Here is a 17,534-nt window from a genome sequence, read left to right as displayed (position 1 = left end):
GACATTTGAAGTCACTGAAGAATCACTTGTCCTCAGCTGTGAAGTTATGTATTCTTTGAACCCTGTGGGAAGGTAGCAGTCAGCTGTGGACGGCCATGCAGAGCCGACCAACTAGGGAGTGATATCCCATGTCACCTTGTGAACTGTACCTACTTTCCCAGAAAGTGATAAAGTTGATGATGATGCCCCTTTAGGCGCCTGATCAACTGTGATGGTTCATAGGCATTCTTCCCAGCTGATTGTCTGAGCAAATAGCAAATGTTTTTTTTGTTTTTTTTTTTTTTTTTTTTTTTTTTTTTGAGATGGAGTCTCGCTCTGTCGCCCAGGCTGGAGTGCAGTGGTGCGATCTCGGCTCACTGCAAGCTCCGCCTCCCGGGTTCACGCCATTCTCCTGCCTCAGCCTCTCCGAGTAGCTGGGACTACAGGCGCCTGCCACCACGCCCAGCTAATTTTTTGTATTTTTAGTAGAGATGGGGTTTCACCATGGTCTCGATCTCCTGACCTCGTGATCCGCCCGCCTCGGCCTCCCAAAGTGCTGGGATTACAAGCGTGAGCCACCACGCCCGGCCGCAAATGTTTTAAAGAAATATGGGGATTCAGTCAGGATGGTGGGAGAAATTATAAAATCACAGGAATAGAAAAAAGCAAATTGTCTTGGAAGGCTGGGGAGTTTTGCATAACTTCAGGTAGTTTGGCTGAAGGCAGCCGGATTCTCTTTTCAGGAGCCAGAGAGCTTAGGGTGCAGATACAAAGGGATGCAGAGTAGTTTATCTAAATAGCTTGTTTACTCATGTGGTCCTAAGACTAACCTTTGACTATCCAAGGGTGCATGATTGCTCTCTACTCAGGGGGTCGGCAATGGTAATTACCTTCTAGTGGTGTTTACTTGAGACCTTTGTCATTTAATATGTGCTGAATAAATGCCGAGAGGGCCAGTGAGTTGAGGATGTGGCTGCTGACTCTTTACACATCTTCCTTGGTGTCTGTGAGGAGCCCAGATGCTCAGGTGGACTGACAAACAGAATATCTGTGTAAGTGTACGTTACTCATCCATTCTTGGGTCAGGATCTGCAGGATGGACCCCCACAAAGAAATGGATACGCCTTCCATTAGACCATCTTACAGACGGTCAAACTCACACCCTGTGTCTCTAGGAGTTGGTTTCATTCAGAGTTTGCATTTGGGGTCTCGAAATTGTGGAAACATGGATACATTTATTTTTTTATTTTATTTTTTTTTTTTTTGAGTGCAATGGCGTGATCTCGGCTCACTGCAACCTCCACCTCCCATGTTCAAGTGATTATCCTGCCTCAGCTTCCTGAGTAGCTGGAATTACAGGTGTGCACCATCACACCCAGCTACTTTTTGTATTTTTAGTAGAGACACAGTTTCACCATGTTGGCCAGGCTGGTCTCGAATGCCTGACCTCAGGTGATCCACTTGCCTTAGCCTCCCAAAGGGCTGGGATTATAGGCGTGAGCCACTGCACCCAGCCTGTTGGTTTTAATCTGCATCTTTTTATCATTAACAAATAATAACCATGATTGTATAGCTTTTCTGGGTTTCAAGAGTTCTCCTGGTGAATCATGAAACATGAGAGTCGGCTTTAAGACCCCAAACACATTCATTTGCAGAACTATACCCTGCATTGGGTTATCTTGCATATACTCAGCCGGTGAAAATCTCTTCCGGCTGGCAAGGTCCAGCAAGTCACATCTTTTCCAGGAAAGAGAAAACAGCAGGTAAGAACACAGACTCTGGGCCTGACTAAATCCGAATCCCAGCTTCACCTCTTACCAGGTGTGTGACTTTGGGTAAGGTGCTTAACTCATGCTTCAGCAGCTCTGCCTGTAAAAAGGATATAATAATATTCATCTTGGCCAGGTACGGTGGCTCCCACCTGTAATCCTAGCACTTTGGAAGGCTGAGGAGGGTGTATCGCTTGAAGTTAGGAGTTTGAGAACAACCTGACCAACATGGCAAAACCCATCTCTGCTAAATGTACAAAAATTAACCAGGTGTGGTGGTGCATGCCTGTAGTCCCAGCTACTTGTGAGGCTGAGGCGGGAGAATCACTTGAACCCGGGAGGCAGAGATTGCAGTGAGCTGAGATCACACCACTGCACTCCAGCCTGGGTGACAGGGCAAGACTCTGTCTCAAAAAAAAAGAGAAAAAAAAAATTCATAGGGTGAGAATGAGGAGTGAATAGATTTGTATTGTGCTAAACACAAGAACTGTACCTGGCACGTAGAACATTGCGGTGTTAGTTATGGCTACGAGCTTTTCCATCCACTCCAACTGCAAAAATTCCCTCCCTCCCATGATTCCACATTTCCTTGCCCTGAAGTGCTATCATACACATTTGAAAGCCTGTGTCACCACCCATGAACTCCTTCAAGACAGGATAATCATTTCATTTACCAATACTATCCCTGCTGGAAATGCTTACCCCAAAGCTGAGCACACAATTGGCCCCTAAAATATATTTGCTGATGCATAGGAAAGATACCTCTATTTTAAAGTCTGATTTCTTCTCTTAAAGCTTTCCTCCTCTGTAAGCCAGTCATATTCCTCTAGGGAGGAAAAAATAACCTTCTCCCTTTGTACATATCTGTGCACAGAATTTGAGATCCCAGCAACTATATATCCAAGGCATCCCTTTCAACTAAAGGAGTCTAACAGGCTCTAACAGCATCCATACCTTATAATTTATTATCAAATTATATGTTGGATTAAGGATTGCTAAATTGTTAATCATTGCCTTTAATTAGTTATTCATGAGCAATGTCACTAATTATAGGACCACCTAACATACAGCTGGGAGGAACCACTGTCACCTCACAGAAGATGCCTGACTCAGCTTCCAGCCGGTGCCCTGAAAGCAACATGCTGTAAAATGTCCCATCTGTGGCATTTTGGAACCTTCCGTCTCATGGTGAAAGTCCCAGGCGTTTGCAGCTGGAGAGAACTGTACAGATCAGCAGTTCTCAAGCTACGAGCAAAAGTTCTCTGAAGGCAGCAGAACTAAGCCAGGTTTTCATGAACTTATGGTGCACCTAATCTAGGTGCGTTCAGGCTAAGTAAGTGGTACCCTTCATTCTTATCTTACACCTCACTCTTTTCCCCATATATACGTAATGTCATGAATAACAAAATCTGAGTTCATAACAAAGCACAACTGAATTTATGGTAGTTTTTTTTTGTCAAGAAATCCTGGTGGGGTCAGGTGCGGTGGCTCTTGCTCATAATCCCAGTGCTTTGGGAGAATAAGGGAAGAGGATTGCTTGAGGCCAGGAGATCAAGACCAGCCTGGGCAACATAGCAAAAGCCCTGACTTTACAAACATTTTAAAAAAATTACAGCCAGGCACGGTGGCTCACGTATGTAATCCCAGCACTTTGGAAGGCCGAGGCGGGCAGGTCACTTGAGATCAGGAGTTTCAGACCAGTCTTGCCAACATGATAAAACCTTATCTCTACTAAAAGTACAGCAATTAGCTGGGTGTGGTGGTGGGCACCTTGGCAGGCTGCAGTAGGAGAATCGCTTGAACCCAGGAGGTGGAGTTTGCAATGAGCTGGGATGGTGCCATTGCACTCCAGCCTGGGAGACAGAGTGAGACTCTGTCTCAAGAAAAAATTTAAAAAGTTAGCTGTGCATGGTGGCACATGCCTGTGGTCCCAGCTCCTCTGGAGGCTGAGGCAGGAGTATCACTTGAGCCCAGGAGTTGGAGGCCATGATGAACTATGATCTCACTGCTGCACTCCAGCCTGGGCAACAGAGTGAGATCTTATCTCCAAAAATATAAATAACTAAGAAAAAGAAATCTTGGTGGAAATTTTGTTGAATTTATATTCTTTGCACCTTGAAACAGCCATTATTTTTTCTGTTCTTGGTGAACTTTCAGCAATGATTCCAGACCTTTACCCCTTTTGGGTAGCCTCCTATCCAAGGCCCAGCTCTCACTCTTAACAAATGATTTTCTCTCCTTATTCACAAGGAAAATGTGAGTCAGCATGACTTTGCCCTTCCTACTGTTCAAGACCAAACCACTGTTCATGTCCTTAGCCGACTCACGCCTCCTTCTTCAGGGTCTTTCTTTCCCAATCAGTCCCCACCCCTTCCTTTCTGCCTTCAGACTTTCCCCTTCTCCCTGTGCCATGCCTTCAGATGTATGTACTGTGTTAAAACAGGGCTCTTCGTGTCCACACTGGGGCTGAAGACATTCTGACAATAGATGCTGTATTACAAGAGATCTTGCAAAAATTTCAATAGATAGACAAACAGATTAGCTGAGTACTTTAAATACGTAAGTGGAGTCCAGGAAAGGAAGGTGTCAGGAGGGTTTCCCAGAAGCAAACTGTACCCCAAGGGAGGGACGAGAGTCCTACCATCTAACCCCAAGCCTAGTGGCTGGTGTCCCTGGAAGTGGAGACACATGCTCACTGGTGTGTGACTCACACTTAGGAAAGGGAACGTGCCCTCTGGAGCACAGGAGAGCCCTGGTCAGGGAAGCCATTTTTCCACCCAAGAGGGACAAAGGTGTGCAAATCCCAGAAACCAGATACGGAACCTGCAGAAGGAATGTGGACTTGGAACCACTTTAAAAACGATGTCAGCTGGGCGCGGTGGCTCATGCCTGTAATCCCAGCACTTTGGGAGGCCGAGGTGGGCAGATCACGAGGTCAAGAGATTGAGACCATCCTGGCTAACATGGTAAAACCCCGTCTCTACTAAAAATACAAAAATTAGCTGGGCATGGTGGCGCACGCCTGTAGTCCCAGCTACTCGGAAAGCTGAGGCAGGAGAATTGCTTGAACCCAGAAGACGGAGGTTGCAGTGAGCCACGATCCCACCACTGCACTCCAGCCTGGGCGACAAGGAGAGACTCTGTCTCGAAAAAATAATAAAGGGGATGTCCACCAAGAAAAGCAATGGATTTCTGATGCATGAATGAACCTCATAAACTGTATACTAATAAAAGAAGCCAGAAACAAAAAGCCACATCCTGTAGGACTCCACTTATATGAAATGTCCACAATAGGCAAATCTATAGAGACAGAAAGTAGATTGGCAGCTGTCACGGTTTGGTGGGAGGGAGGAATAGGAAGTGACTGCTTAATGGGCATTGGGTCGCTATTTGGGGGAATAAGAAAACTGGAAGTAGATCGTGGAGATAGTTGCACAACACTGGGAATGTTCTTTTTGCCACTGAACTTCACACTTTACAATGGATAAAATGGTAAAATTTATGTTACATATATATTGCCACGATTAAGAAGAAAATCATAAAACCAAAAGGGATGCTCTAGACCAGCAGTCCCCAACCTTTTTGGCACCAGGGACTGGTTTCATGGAAGACAATTTTTCCATGGACAAGGGTGGTGGGTGGGGATGGTTTCAGGATGAAACTGTTCCACCTCAGATGATCAGGCATTAGATTATCTCATAAGCAACACATAACCTACATCCTTCACACGCGCAGTCACAATAGGATTTGCGCTCCTATGAGAATTGAATGCCACAGCTGATCTGATGAGAAGCCGAGCTCCGGAGGGAATGTGGGAGATGGGGAGAGGCTGTAAATACAGATGAAGCTTTGCTTGCTCGCTCCCCTGCCACTCACCTCCTGCTGTGAGGCTCAGTTCCTAACAGGCCATGGACCAGGACCAGCACTGGTCTGCAACTCAGGGGCTGAGGACCCCTGACCTGGACAGTGGCTTACCAGAGCATGGAGACTCCAGCAATAACAGGACATGGGGCAAACAAGAAGGCAGAAGTCGAGGGTGCTCTGCGAGAAGCCAGCCGAAGGAAGTCACTGCCTGCATGGGGTCAAAAAAATAACCTGGAGGTTCAGATTGCCTACACCCCAATGTGGTGCAGACACTGAAAACAAAAAAAGGATATTGCCTAATCATTTGGTACTAGGCTTATGACTATTAAGAGTAAATGAGGCTGGGCGTGGTGGTGGCTCACACCTGTAATCCCAGCACTTTGGGGGGCTGAGGCGGGCAGATCATGAGGTCAAGAGATTGAGACCATCCTGGTTAACATGGTAAAACCTCGTCTCTACTAAAAATACGAAAAAAATAAAAATAAAAATAAAAGCCAGGTGTTATGGCACACACCTGTAGTCCCAGCTACTCGGGAGGCTGAGGCAAGAGAATCGCTTCAACCTGGGAGGCAGAGGTTGCAGTGAGCCAGGATCATGCCACTGCACTCCAGCCTGGGCGACAGAGCAAGACTCCATCTCAAAAAAAAAAAAAAAAAAAAAAAGAGTAAGTGAAAAGCTATATATAAAGTCCTCAATATGCATTCAATAAATGGTAAATCTAATGATAATTGGTATGTTATCATTATTAATGTGGATCGATAGTATAACTTCCTACAAAGAACAAGCCTGTCTTTCTAACTACCCAATATCTTTTTTTTTGAGATGGAGTCTGGAGTCTTGCTCTGTCACCCAGGCTGGAGCGCAGGTGGCGTGATCTTGGCTCACTGCAACCTCCGCCTCCCAAGTTCAAGTGATTCTCCTGCCTCATCCTCCTGAGCAGCTGGGATTACAGGTGTGCATCACCATGCCCAGCTAATTTTTGTATTTTTAGTACAGACAGGATTTATCCATGTTGGCTAGGCTGGTCTTGAACTCCTGACCTCAGTTGATCAGCCCACCTCGGCCTCCCAAAGTGCTGGGATTAAAGGTGTGAGCCACCGCCTCTTCTTCCTGCTTTTGCAGTGAGATGTGTCAGCTCCCACTTCACCTTCTGCCATGAGTAAAAGGTCTATGAGGCCTCCTCAAAAGCCAAGATGCCAGTGTCATGTTTGTTAGGCCTGCAGAACTGTGAGCCAATGAAACCTCTTTCCTTTTTAAATTACTCAGCCTCAGGCATTTCTTTGTAGCAATGCAAGAACCGCCTAACAGAAAGGAAGTCGCTCTTGGAGAACAATCAGAGCTTAAGATAGCACATTTAGGAAGCTTCTCTACACAGAGGCAAGAGCTGGGTCAGTGCTGTGCAAAGTCTCACACAGACAAACCTCAGCAGAGAGGGCTGTGGACACACAATAATACAACATGAGGGGAATCTCTACAGGATGAACTCGAGTTCCAGGAAGTCTGGCCATGTTGTTCCTATGGCTTTGAGTGACACTTTCCCCAAATCCCCCAGCCCCACTGACATGGTTTGGCTCTGTGTCCCTGCCCAAATCTCATGTTGAATTGTAATCCCCAGTGTTGGAGGTGGGGCCTGGTGGGAGGTGACTGGATCATGAGGGTGGATCCTTCATGAATGCTTTAGCAACATCCCTTTGATGCTGTTCTCATGATAGAGTTCTCATGAGATCTGGTTGTTTACAAGTGTGTGGCACCTTCTCCTCTCTTCTTCCTCCTACTCCAGCCATGTAAGACGTGCCTGCTTCCCCTTCTGCCATGACTGTAAGACTCCTGAGGCTTCCCCAGACACAGAAGCCTCCATGCCTCCAGTACAGCCTGCTGAATCCTGAGCCAATTAAACCTCCTTTCTTTATAAATTACCCAGTCTCAGGTATTTCTTTACAGCAGGGCAAGAACTAATACACCCTCCATGGCACCCACAATACATACCACAGGTGCCCACTGCTGGTGCAAGATGCATAAATGAAAGCTATCCTGGGAACAACACAGGTCTCCAAGGAGTTGAGTGTAAAGGCAGTATCAAGTTCTGGGGGCCGGGTGGTCAAATGCAGTCTAGACACATGTGGTTGGGGCCTTGAAGTTTTGAAGAAGAGAGGTTTATTGTCAACATTTAGAAGGCAGGAGATTTCACAAAGGCTCTAGATTTATGGCTTCTCTTAAAATTCTGGGCCAGGAGCAGTGGCTCACACCTGTAATCCCAGCACTTTGGGAGGCTGAGACGGGTGGATCACAAGGTCAGGAGTTCAAGACCAGCCTGGTCAACATGGTGAAACCCCATCTCTACTAAAAATACAAAAAATTAGCAGGGCATGGTGGCGTGCTCCTGTAGTCGCAGCTACTCGGGAGGCTGAGGCAGAAGAATTGCTTGAACCCAGGAGGCAGAGGTTGCAGTGAGCCGTGATCACTCCTCTGCACTCAGCCTGGGTGACAGAGCTAGACTTTGTCTCAAAAAAAAAAAAAAATTCTGAAGACCTGACCACATTGGCACCATCAAGCAGAGCTGGGAACAGATGCCTCCTTGGGCAGGACCTGTGTTCTTCAGTTCCCCCACCTCTTACCCTTACAATCGGCCTTTGCCCTCTTTAATGGCACTCGCCCACTTGCTATACTGGAAACTCTGGTGTAGAAAAATAAGAGTGGAGGACAAAGAGAAAACCTGAGAAAATAGCTATTTAGCAGGCAGGACAAAAAAGATATTAATATACAGAAAGAAACAGGAAAAGAACTGAAATAGAAGGAATTATCAATTCCCTTAATGCAAATCTCCTATATTACATTGCTTACCGGGAAGTCTCAGTATCTAGACTCATGTAATCTAACATCGTTTGGATGATGAAATGTTCTCCTTGGCCCATCTTTTACTGGAGTAAAATCGTAACTATTAAAATGTTGGCATCACAGCAAGAAAGAGAAACCGCCATGTCCTCATGTTTAAGAAAGCATATTGTATCCGCTTAATAATTTCAGAAGGACCATAAAAACTCATCCCTGCAATTAAATATCCCCATCAACTATTAACAAATTAAGCATTTCGTAAGTTAAGACACATTAAAAAGAGACCATTGGCATTTGATTCTATTTTGTACAACAGAGATGCATGTAACATTAATGACTCATGATCATGACTCTATTTTCTTGAGTCTTTTTAAAGTGCATATTAATCATCCGTTAATGTTACCGTAACTTATGAAATACAAGCTAACTTTTTGCATAGAACCTTATACACTCAGAGACAATCATTACAGATGTTTGCTGGGCATCCGAAGGCACTCCACTGCAAGCACTTCTTTTTCTCTGTTGCTAGCACTTACAGTTACACCCTCATACTGTTATCTGTCCTGGCTGGAGGCCAGTCTCCCGTGTATCAGTGTGGTGACTTGGGAGAAAGTATCTTTTAGCCAACGAGTAAAACTCGCTGTCTGTCAGTCCATCATTTGAGTTTCATCCCTTTGAGATCTGAAGGTCAACATGTCTTCAAGCACTCGCCATTAAAGCTCAAATATCCCTGAAGGCTTTGCTTTAGTTAACCTGACACTATTAATGTTATTTGCAGATAGCCAAAAATATGGTCCTGAAACATTGCATGATGAACAGTTGGGGTGGGAGCTGAGCCACAAGACAGCTTGAGGAAGTTGTAGACCCAGAAGATTACCTTCTCTGCTGTACAAATTTGCCCATGGCTGGCTCTACTCAAATGCAATTTGTCAGCTTTTGGTGTGAGCAGAAAAATAACAGAACTTTTTAAAACCTTACTCTTTTTTTATTATTATTTGTGACAGGGTCTCCTTCTATTGCCCAGGCTGGAGTGCAGTGGTGTGATCACAGCCCACTATAGCCTCGACCTCCTGGGCTCCAGCAACCCTCCCTCCTCAGCTTCCTGAGTAGCTGGGATTACAAGAGCACACCACCACCCCGGCTAATTTTTTTTAAAATTTTATTTCAATGGAGACACAGTCTGGCTATGTTGCCCAGGCTGGTCTTAAACTCCTGAACTCAGGCGATCCTCCTGCCTTGGCCTCCCAAAGTGCTGAGATTACAGGTGAGGGCCACTGGGCCTGGCTAAACTCTTACTCTTGTTAATCACAAATGTTGAAACTGAGAAAGAACTTCACGACTATCTGTAAAAAGTCTTCATCCCTACTCCATTATTCCATCTTGCTATCTTACTTAACACCAACAAGCACACCCCTAAACCTGAGTCCAGGTACACAGGCCACTTCTGCCTCTCCCTATTTAAGACAGAACCATGATTTTAAGAGTCAATTTGGTCCTCAAGTAGAACTCACATAAAGTACTGAACTATAACTCGGGGATCAGAGGGTTTTCAACCAAGCCCTTTTCCCCAGATAAGCTACCATTCACAGGTTCCAGAGATTAGGATTTCCACATCACATCTGCAAAGTCATTTGGATATGGAACAGGGGCAGGGAAGTGCTGGGTAGAGAAGGGCAGGGTCCCTGGCAAGGGCTCCACCCTCGGGCCTGTGCCCACGGACCTAAATGAGGACAGGTATTTCTGTTTTTGCACTCAAAAAGTTGCCCTTTGGCCCGCCATACCCCGTCCCCCATCCTGTGCCCATAAAAACCTGAGACCATAGTGGGCACAGACACAAGCGGCTGGACATTGAGAGGAGCAGAAGAACACATTGACAGACACCAGCAGACACCGGCAGGCTAGCAACAGCAGAATGACGTGGATGCTGAGGGGAGTTCGGCCAGGGGTAGTTGGAGAGTCCGGCCGCTGTGCAACCCGACTCCAGGGGAAGACCACCTTCGCACTCCATCCCCCTTCCTGCTCCCCATCCATCTCATTAAGAGCTACCTCCACCACTCAGGAAAACCTTGCACTCATTCTTCAAGCCCACATGTGATCTGGTTTTTCTGACACACTAGGGCAAGGACCCAGGATACAGAAAGCCCTCTGTCCTTGTGATAAGGCAGAGGGTCTAAGTAAGCTGATGAACACAAGCTCCCTGCAGATGGCAAAGCTGAAAGAGCACACTGTAACACACACCCACTGGGGCTTCGGGAGCTGTAAACACTCAACCCTGGAGACTGTCATGGGGTCGGAGCCCCAAAATGCTCCCCGCAGCCTACCCATCTGCATGATCCCCCTAGGGGTTTGAGCAGTGGGGCACTGAAGAAGCAAGCCACACCCCTGTTGTATGCCCTGCAAGGGGTAAGGGAACACTCCCATTTCACTTTTTCTCAAATAAGGGACCATTCCCAGGTTCCAGAGATTAGGAACTTGTGAATGGTCCCTTATTTGGGAAAAGAACTTTGCAGATGTCATTAAGTTAAGGATCTCAAGATGGGAGATAATCCTGGATTCTTTTTATGGTCCCAAAATGTAATCACAAGAGCCTTTGTAAGTGGGAGGGAGGGAAGCAAAGGAGGAAAAGGTCACGTGATGAAGGATGCCAGAGAGAAGGGGAGATGCGACATAGCCATGAGCCAAGGGAGAAGGCAGCTTCTGGAAGCTGGAAAAGAAAAGGAGATGGATCTCCCCGAGAGCCCCCAGAAGGACCCAGACCTCCTGACCCAGCCCTCCTGACCCAACCCCTCCTTTATTTTAGTTCCATCAGCTCATTGCAAACTTCCGACCTCAAGAACTGTAGCAGCATCAGTCTGTGCTGTTTCAAATCATTATTTTCATAGTAATTGTTACAGCAGCAAGAGGAAACTAATACAGCATTGAAATCAACCTATTTCATTCAACCTCCTTGCTTTTTTTTTTTTTCGAGACAGAGTTTTGCTCTTGTTGCCCAGGCTGGAGTGCAATGGCATGATCTCAGCTCACTGCAACCTCCACCTCCCAGGTTCAAGTGATTCTCCTATCTCAGCCTCCCAAGTAGCTGGGATTACAGGTGCCTGCCACCATACCCGTCTAATTTTTTAAATTTTAACAGAGAAGGGGTTTCACCATGTTGGCCAGGCTGATCTCGAACTCCTGACTTCAGGTGATCCATCCACTTTGGCCTCCCACAGTGCTGGGATTACAGGGATGAGCTACCATGCCCGGCCTCAACCTCCTTTCTATTTGAGTTCTGCAACTGGTATGCCTCGAGATATTGATCTCCATATCCCGAGAAGCAGCTGGGTGGGACCTGGGGCAAGAGCCATAAAGAGCTCCCCAACGTCCTTCCAGTTCCCCAGAATGCCACACCCCCTTGTCCTTCTCTATATGATCTTGTATCATGAAAAAGAGTGCAAACATGACAACAGTACAAGGCTTCAAGTATAAAATAGCCCCAGAAAAAATAACTTTCGAACTTCATCCTTAAAAGCTCCTGAACGCAGTTCCTCCTATATGAGGAAGAATAAAGAAGTGTGAACATTACTATCAATTTGAAACTTAGTATCGCCGTTGGAAAGCTGTACTTGAAAACTTTACATAAAGGTGCAAAATGCAACATCCTCCCTCTGCAGGAAAGCTGTGATCCTGAGACAACCGCGGCTCCTGGAGAGCTGTGTGCACACAGCTGCTCAAGCCCAAGGCAGGCTTTCCTGGCCTCTCTCAGTGACTCCTTTTTACCCTTGAATTTGGGGGCTCGTTGGCCACCAGGGCTCACCAGCCACACACCTGATGGGGAGAGAAGGGTCTCCGGCGTCCCACCAGTCTTTTGGGGGGCTGATGTACATGCACCACAGCTCCCAGCTGTACCCGTGGGCCGAGTTCTCGTACCGCTGCACCTCAAAGTTGTCCTGTTTGATGTTGTCAATGGAGGGGAGGATCACACGCTTCTGGTTTTCCTGGATGCGGGATAGAACCGGCTCAGCCCTGAAACATAGAGAAACAGACATGAAACCTCTCTTCTCTCCTGTGAGGCACACCTCCCAAGACCACAAGGAAAGAACAGCATTTAGCTAAAAGGCTGGGCTTTGGGAAGGCTGGAACTCAGATGCAAACTGAGGCTCCCAGGGACCTGCCCATGCTGGATCCTGCAGCTTCACTCCTGGGCTGTGAAGCGTATGAAATCAGTGCACCCCTTCACCCTTGTTGGAATCACCAGAGTGATGCCTGCTATGGCCTGAAAAGCCTGGAGCAAGAGGAGTTCAGAACATGGGGTCTCCTTCCTAAGAAAGTGCCAAGTCTCACTTCTCATATTGACAGTGGCCTCCATGATTTACATTGCACGAGTTTAATACATTGTCTTCAGTTTCCCCCCAGGGCACTGACTGCCACCCCTTGTTTTTTCTGCTGGCACTGAATTCCCCTTCCCAAAATAGGTCACTGCTGCCCAGATGGCCTGGTTTTAACACACATTTCACTAGCTTCTCTCTCTCTCTCTCTCTCTCTCTCTCTGTGTGTGTGTGTGATTATTTCAGTTGTTTTAATTGATGATTTAATTGATTTCTCAAAAGGGATCTAATTGAATTGGTTAGCAACAGAAGACTGGAAACTAATTAAATGCAAAGGCAGGCAGAATCCTGGCTTTCTGCTCACTTCCCCAGCGCGAGGCTGCAGTGGGCAATTCGTCAGGGATCTGGCTCCAGGTTCAAGGTGTAGCCAGACTAGCTTAGGAGACAGCAGATGGTCAGACACCTCCACCATCGTGTGTCTCCGAGGCAGGCGCGGGAAGGGATCATTTACCATATTCGAGAAGGAGAAGATAGCTCTCCTAAGCCAGGGCATTAATCTCCCAGCTTAGAACAGAATGCAGGCTTTGGAACAGAGTCAAGTGAAAATCCCATTCCTCTGCATTATCGGGAAGAATAATGAGAACACACAGTCGACAACCCATCTCTTTACATTTGCAGCTATTGAATTACCTGTTGGCTCATCTCATCTTTCTATTTAAAATGAGCAATAAAATATACCCTGGGCCATTACCTGCTTCCAATACTTCTGCACACACCATATAAGCTGAAGCCAAATGGCACTAATTTTCCAAGGCTTCCAGGCAGGCTTAGGAGCATGGCCCCAGCCAAGTCTCCACTCATGAAATTCTCCCCTGGGAATGCCCTTTGCTATTGGCAGAGAGCCCAGCCATCTAAGGAGGTTTAGACCAAGTACCACCTCTCCCACCTCTCTCACCACCTGGTCCCAAGACCAAGTACCACCTCTTCTGTGGGAGTTCTTCCTCTCAACTCTTAGATCATTTTCCCTACCTTATTCAAGTCACAATGACGGCGCAGCTGCCTTTGCTAATCATCTCTGAGACACGCTATTTTTCCTTATGAGCTAATGATAGCTGATCTTTATTGAGCATTTACTAGTGCTAGGCGCCATTCGAAATATTTCACATGTGCTGACTAATGCAACCCCCAAGATAATCCTATGAGGTAGATACAATGATCAGCATTATACAAATGAGGATACTGAGGACCAGGGAGGTTAAGTAGCTTGCCTCAGGCTATACAGCCAACTGGTAGTAGAATCAGGTTTCTAACCTAGCTAGCTGGTTCATATCTTAATTCTGAAGCTCCAATACCTCTTTGATGAACCATAATGAACCCCATGCAAGTCCAGATCATGCATATAGAAGCATTCAGTTCAGCCCATCCATCAGCAGCAAAAGAGTCACTGAGTGTGGAGGCAGAAGACCTTGGTCCCAATGATATTTCTTTTTATTTTTTTATTTTTTGAGACGGAGTTTCACTCCTGTCTGTCAGGCTACAGTGCAATGGCGCGATCTCAGCTCACTGCAACTTCCGCCTACCAGGTTCAAGCGATTCTCCTGCCTCAGCCTCCTGAGTAGCTGGGATTACAGGTGCCTGTATTTGTATTTTTAGTAGAGACAGGGTTTCGCCATGTTGGCCAGGCTGGTCTTGAACTCTAATCTCAGGTGATCCACCCACCTCAGCCTCCCAAAGTGCTGAGAGGTGTGAACCACCATGCCCGGCCCCATTGATATTTCTGCGGCTGAGAAGTTTGATCTTACTGTCTACTAGACAATGTATGACGATTCCCAATAATTTGCTCCCTCCTCCCTGAGGATGTCCTGCCTATTACCAGATGGCCTGCAATGCTTCCTTAGAGAAGCACACTCCTTCCCCCAGCCTCCAATTACCATTTAACTTGGACATGTGAATTGGTTTGCCAATGGGATGTGAGCAAAAGTGACGGTGTCACATCAGAGCAGAAACTTTAACAGCCATTTCGAAGTTCAGCCACTGTTATTTTCCCTGAGCCACAAAGATGGGATGTCCTAGACAGGAGGATTCCTTGACTCTCAGAACACAGAGGAGAAATCAAGCACAGCCACAGCCAGACAACCGCAGCTGACGTGCCATGCAGACAAGAGAGAAACATGTATTGTTGTAAGTCATTGTGACTGGAGACTTTTATTGTAGTAGAACCTGGTAAAAGTTGAGACATACTGTCTACCTTGTAAAGAAGAACTGCCAAGGGGTTTTAACTCAGGGAGGGTTCTATGACACCCAGGTAGAAGTGTGGAAAACGAGTCTGAATGGCAAAGACTAAAGTCACAGACATCAGTGAAAATTAGACGATAGGTGGATTTGATTAGGTAGACTAGAATTAGACTGTAGACTTGAGGGCAGATACCAAACCTGCCGGATTTTGAACCCCGGCTGAGTGTCCAACTGTCCCAGTTTGTGCGGGACTCTTTCAGCCTTACCCCTGAAAGTCCTGAGAAATCACTCAGCGCCAGGCAAACTCCAAACCTAGAACAGCACCAGGGATATGGTAGGCATCTACCAAGTATCTGTCAAAAGAATGAGCTCCAGCAGTGACCACACTGGTTTAGGTGAATGTCAAGGAAGAAGCAAGCTGGGAGAGTGCTGGTCAAGACAGAGAGAAAGAGGGAGACAGGAGAAACGGCAGACAAAACTGGCTGGAGCTGGAGGTTGACAGGATGAATAACATGATAGCAAGGGGAAAATCAAGGGAAAGGGACATGTGTGGGGGCCATGTCCTTTCAGTTCTGAAAGGAAAGAAACAAGGAGGCAATGATGCCAAGGAAAAGACAAGGTATGCCAGGCCTGAGGCTGTGACAGAACATTCCCGTGCATCTTTTTCAGAAGGCTTCCATTATGGCTCAGTGCTTGTCAAACTGGAGCACGTATCAGAGTCCTCTGGAGGGCTGGTTACAACAGATTGCTGGATCGCACCTGTGCGGCTTCTGATTTCAGGGGACTGGGTGGAGCCCAGGAATTTGCATTTCTGACAAGTTCTCAGATTCTGTGGATGCTGTGGGTCTGGGCACCACACTTTGGGAATGATTATTACTAGAGATAAACAGCTCTGGAGCTCAGGAGAGAGATGGGGGCTGAAGACATGCAGCTGGGTGTCACCAGGGTTTGATGACAGCGAAAAACTGGGAGGGAAAATTGGTGTCTGAGATAGCAACAGACCCCAGCATGCACTCCAAGGGGTCAGAGTTATCAGTGGCCCCGGGTTTCTTACATGGTCATGTGCATAAACATTGTCTTTTCATCCCGCCATTAAAAGGATTCTAGAGGTTGTTGCAAATGAAGAAGAACAGACATTTTAATGTTAATTAGTGATGGGATATTGGTTCTTCAAATCTAGTACAGTGAACAAAACTTACTCAAGACGGCCTCAATGAGGGTAAATAAATATATTTGTGAAATACAAGACTCTGCTTCTTACTAATTAAGCAACCCAGGGTACAGGTTATTTAACCTCTAACTTGATGGATCATTGGTTACTTAGCAACAATTATCTGACCACACTTTAAAACTGGAAAGTCCTGTTCTAATTTTAACATGATTTTGGCATTTTTGTGGCCTCACTCTTTGTGCATCCAAAATCTTCTACTCCCCATACACTCAACCAATTTCTCACACTCCGTTCTTTTCACCTGGAAAAATATCAGGGCCATATCTGCAGAAAATACGCTTCACCTTCCTCTGAATGATGTGAAAGATAATCCCATACATTCTGGGGCACTTTACCTGAGTAGTTAGAATTATAACTATATCTCTTTTCTCACAATGACAGCCAACCATCCTTCCCTGCAAAGACAGCAGCAAAGAAGGAAAAGAGAAGAAGAAAATTATGACTGTCTTGTCCCATTTGCAAGGATTCTGTTGAGTTTTGTCTAACTGATATACCATTTTCTTTTTTTCTTTCTTTCTTTTTGTTTTTTTGAGATGGAGTCTCTCTCTGTCACCCAGGCTGGAGTGCAGTGGCATGATCTAGGCTCACTGCAACCTCGGCATCCCCAATTCAAGCGATTCTCCTGTCTCAACCTCCCGAGTAGCCGGGACTACAGGCGTGCTCCACCATGCCAGGTTAATTTCTATATTTTTAGTAGAGACAGGGTCTCACCATGTTGCCCAGGCTGGTCTCAAACTCCTGACCTCAAATGATCCACCCACCTTGGGCTCCTAAAGTGTAGGGATTACAGGCACAAGCCACCATGCCCAGCTTGATACACTGTTTTCATTGGGGATTTTGATGACAATGATGATGACGATGATGCCAATGACGGTGAACTGAACAGGCGGCAGACAAATTTCTCCCTGCTCCCCAGTTTTATCACAGACAATGGTCTCACTTTCTTCTTCGATGAGTCTTTCTCTATTCTCCCAGTGCTCCTACAGGTAACAGGTGAAATGTCCTACCTCCCAGATGCCAGCCCCTCTCAACCACAATGCGGGTCTTGAGCACCCGAGTTTCAGCTCATGACCTACCAGCCAGCGGTGAATTCCACGTGGGCATCAAAGAAGCCAGTGACCTGCCCGGTGGCCACTTTCCAGCCCTCAATGCGAGCGCGGATCAGGCCTTCCCTCTTCTGATTTCTCACCACCTTCACCAGCCCGGGGTAGCGTTTGTGGACATACTCCTCCAGGGGGACCTTCAGCTCCTCTGCAGATGACAAAAATGCAAGAAGGTCTATAAACATGTCATTTCAAATTTGCATCTAACCCACTG

General features: G+C 46.5%; 1 protein-coding gene across 1 annotated transcript in view; it reads right to left on the bottom strand.

Annotated features, from left to right (window-relative positions):
* Positions 1-17,534, bottom strand: part of GALNT17 (polypeptide N-acetylgalactosaminyltransferase 17) — a 585,735-nt gene that overhangs the window by 276,075 nt on the left and 292,126 nt on the right. Inside the window, exons 4-5 of the mRNA XM_030795950.1 lie at positions 17,294-17,468; positions 12,252-12,449 (exon numbers count right to left, since the gene is read on the bottom strand). Coding sequence (XP_030651810.1) covers positions 12,252-12,449; positions 17,294-17,468 — 373 coding nt within the window. The remainder of the gene's footprint in view (positions 1-12,251; positions 12,450-17,293; positions 17,469-17,534) is intronic.

Source organism: Nomascus leucogenys, chromosome 17, assembly GCF_006542625.1.
Source record: "Nomascus leucogenys isolate Asia chromosome 17, Asia_NLE_v1, whole genome shotgun sequence".
NCBI lineage: Eukaryota > Metazoa > Chordata > Mammalia > Primates > Hylobatidae > Nomascus > Nomascus leucogenys.
The sequence above is the reverse complement of the archived record's forward strand: the minus strand, read 5'-3'. Positions and strand labels throughout refer to the sequence as shown.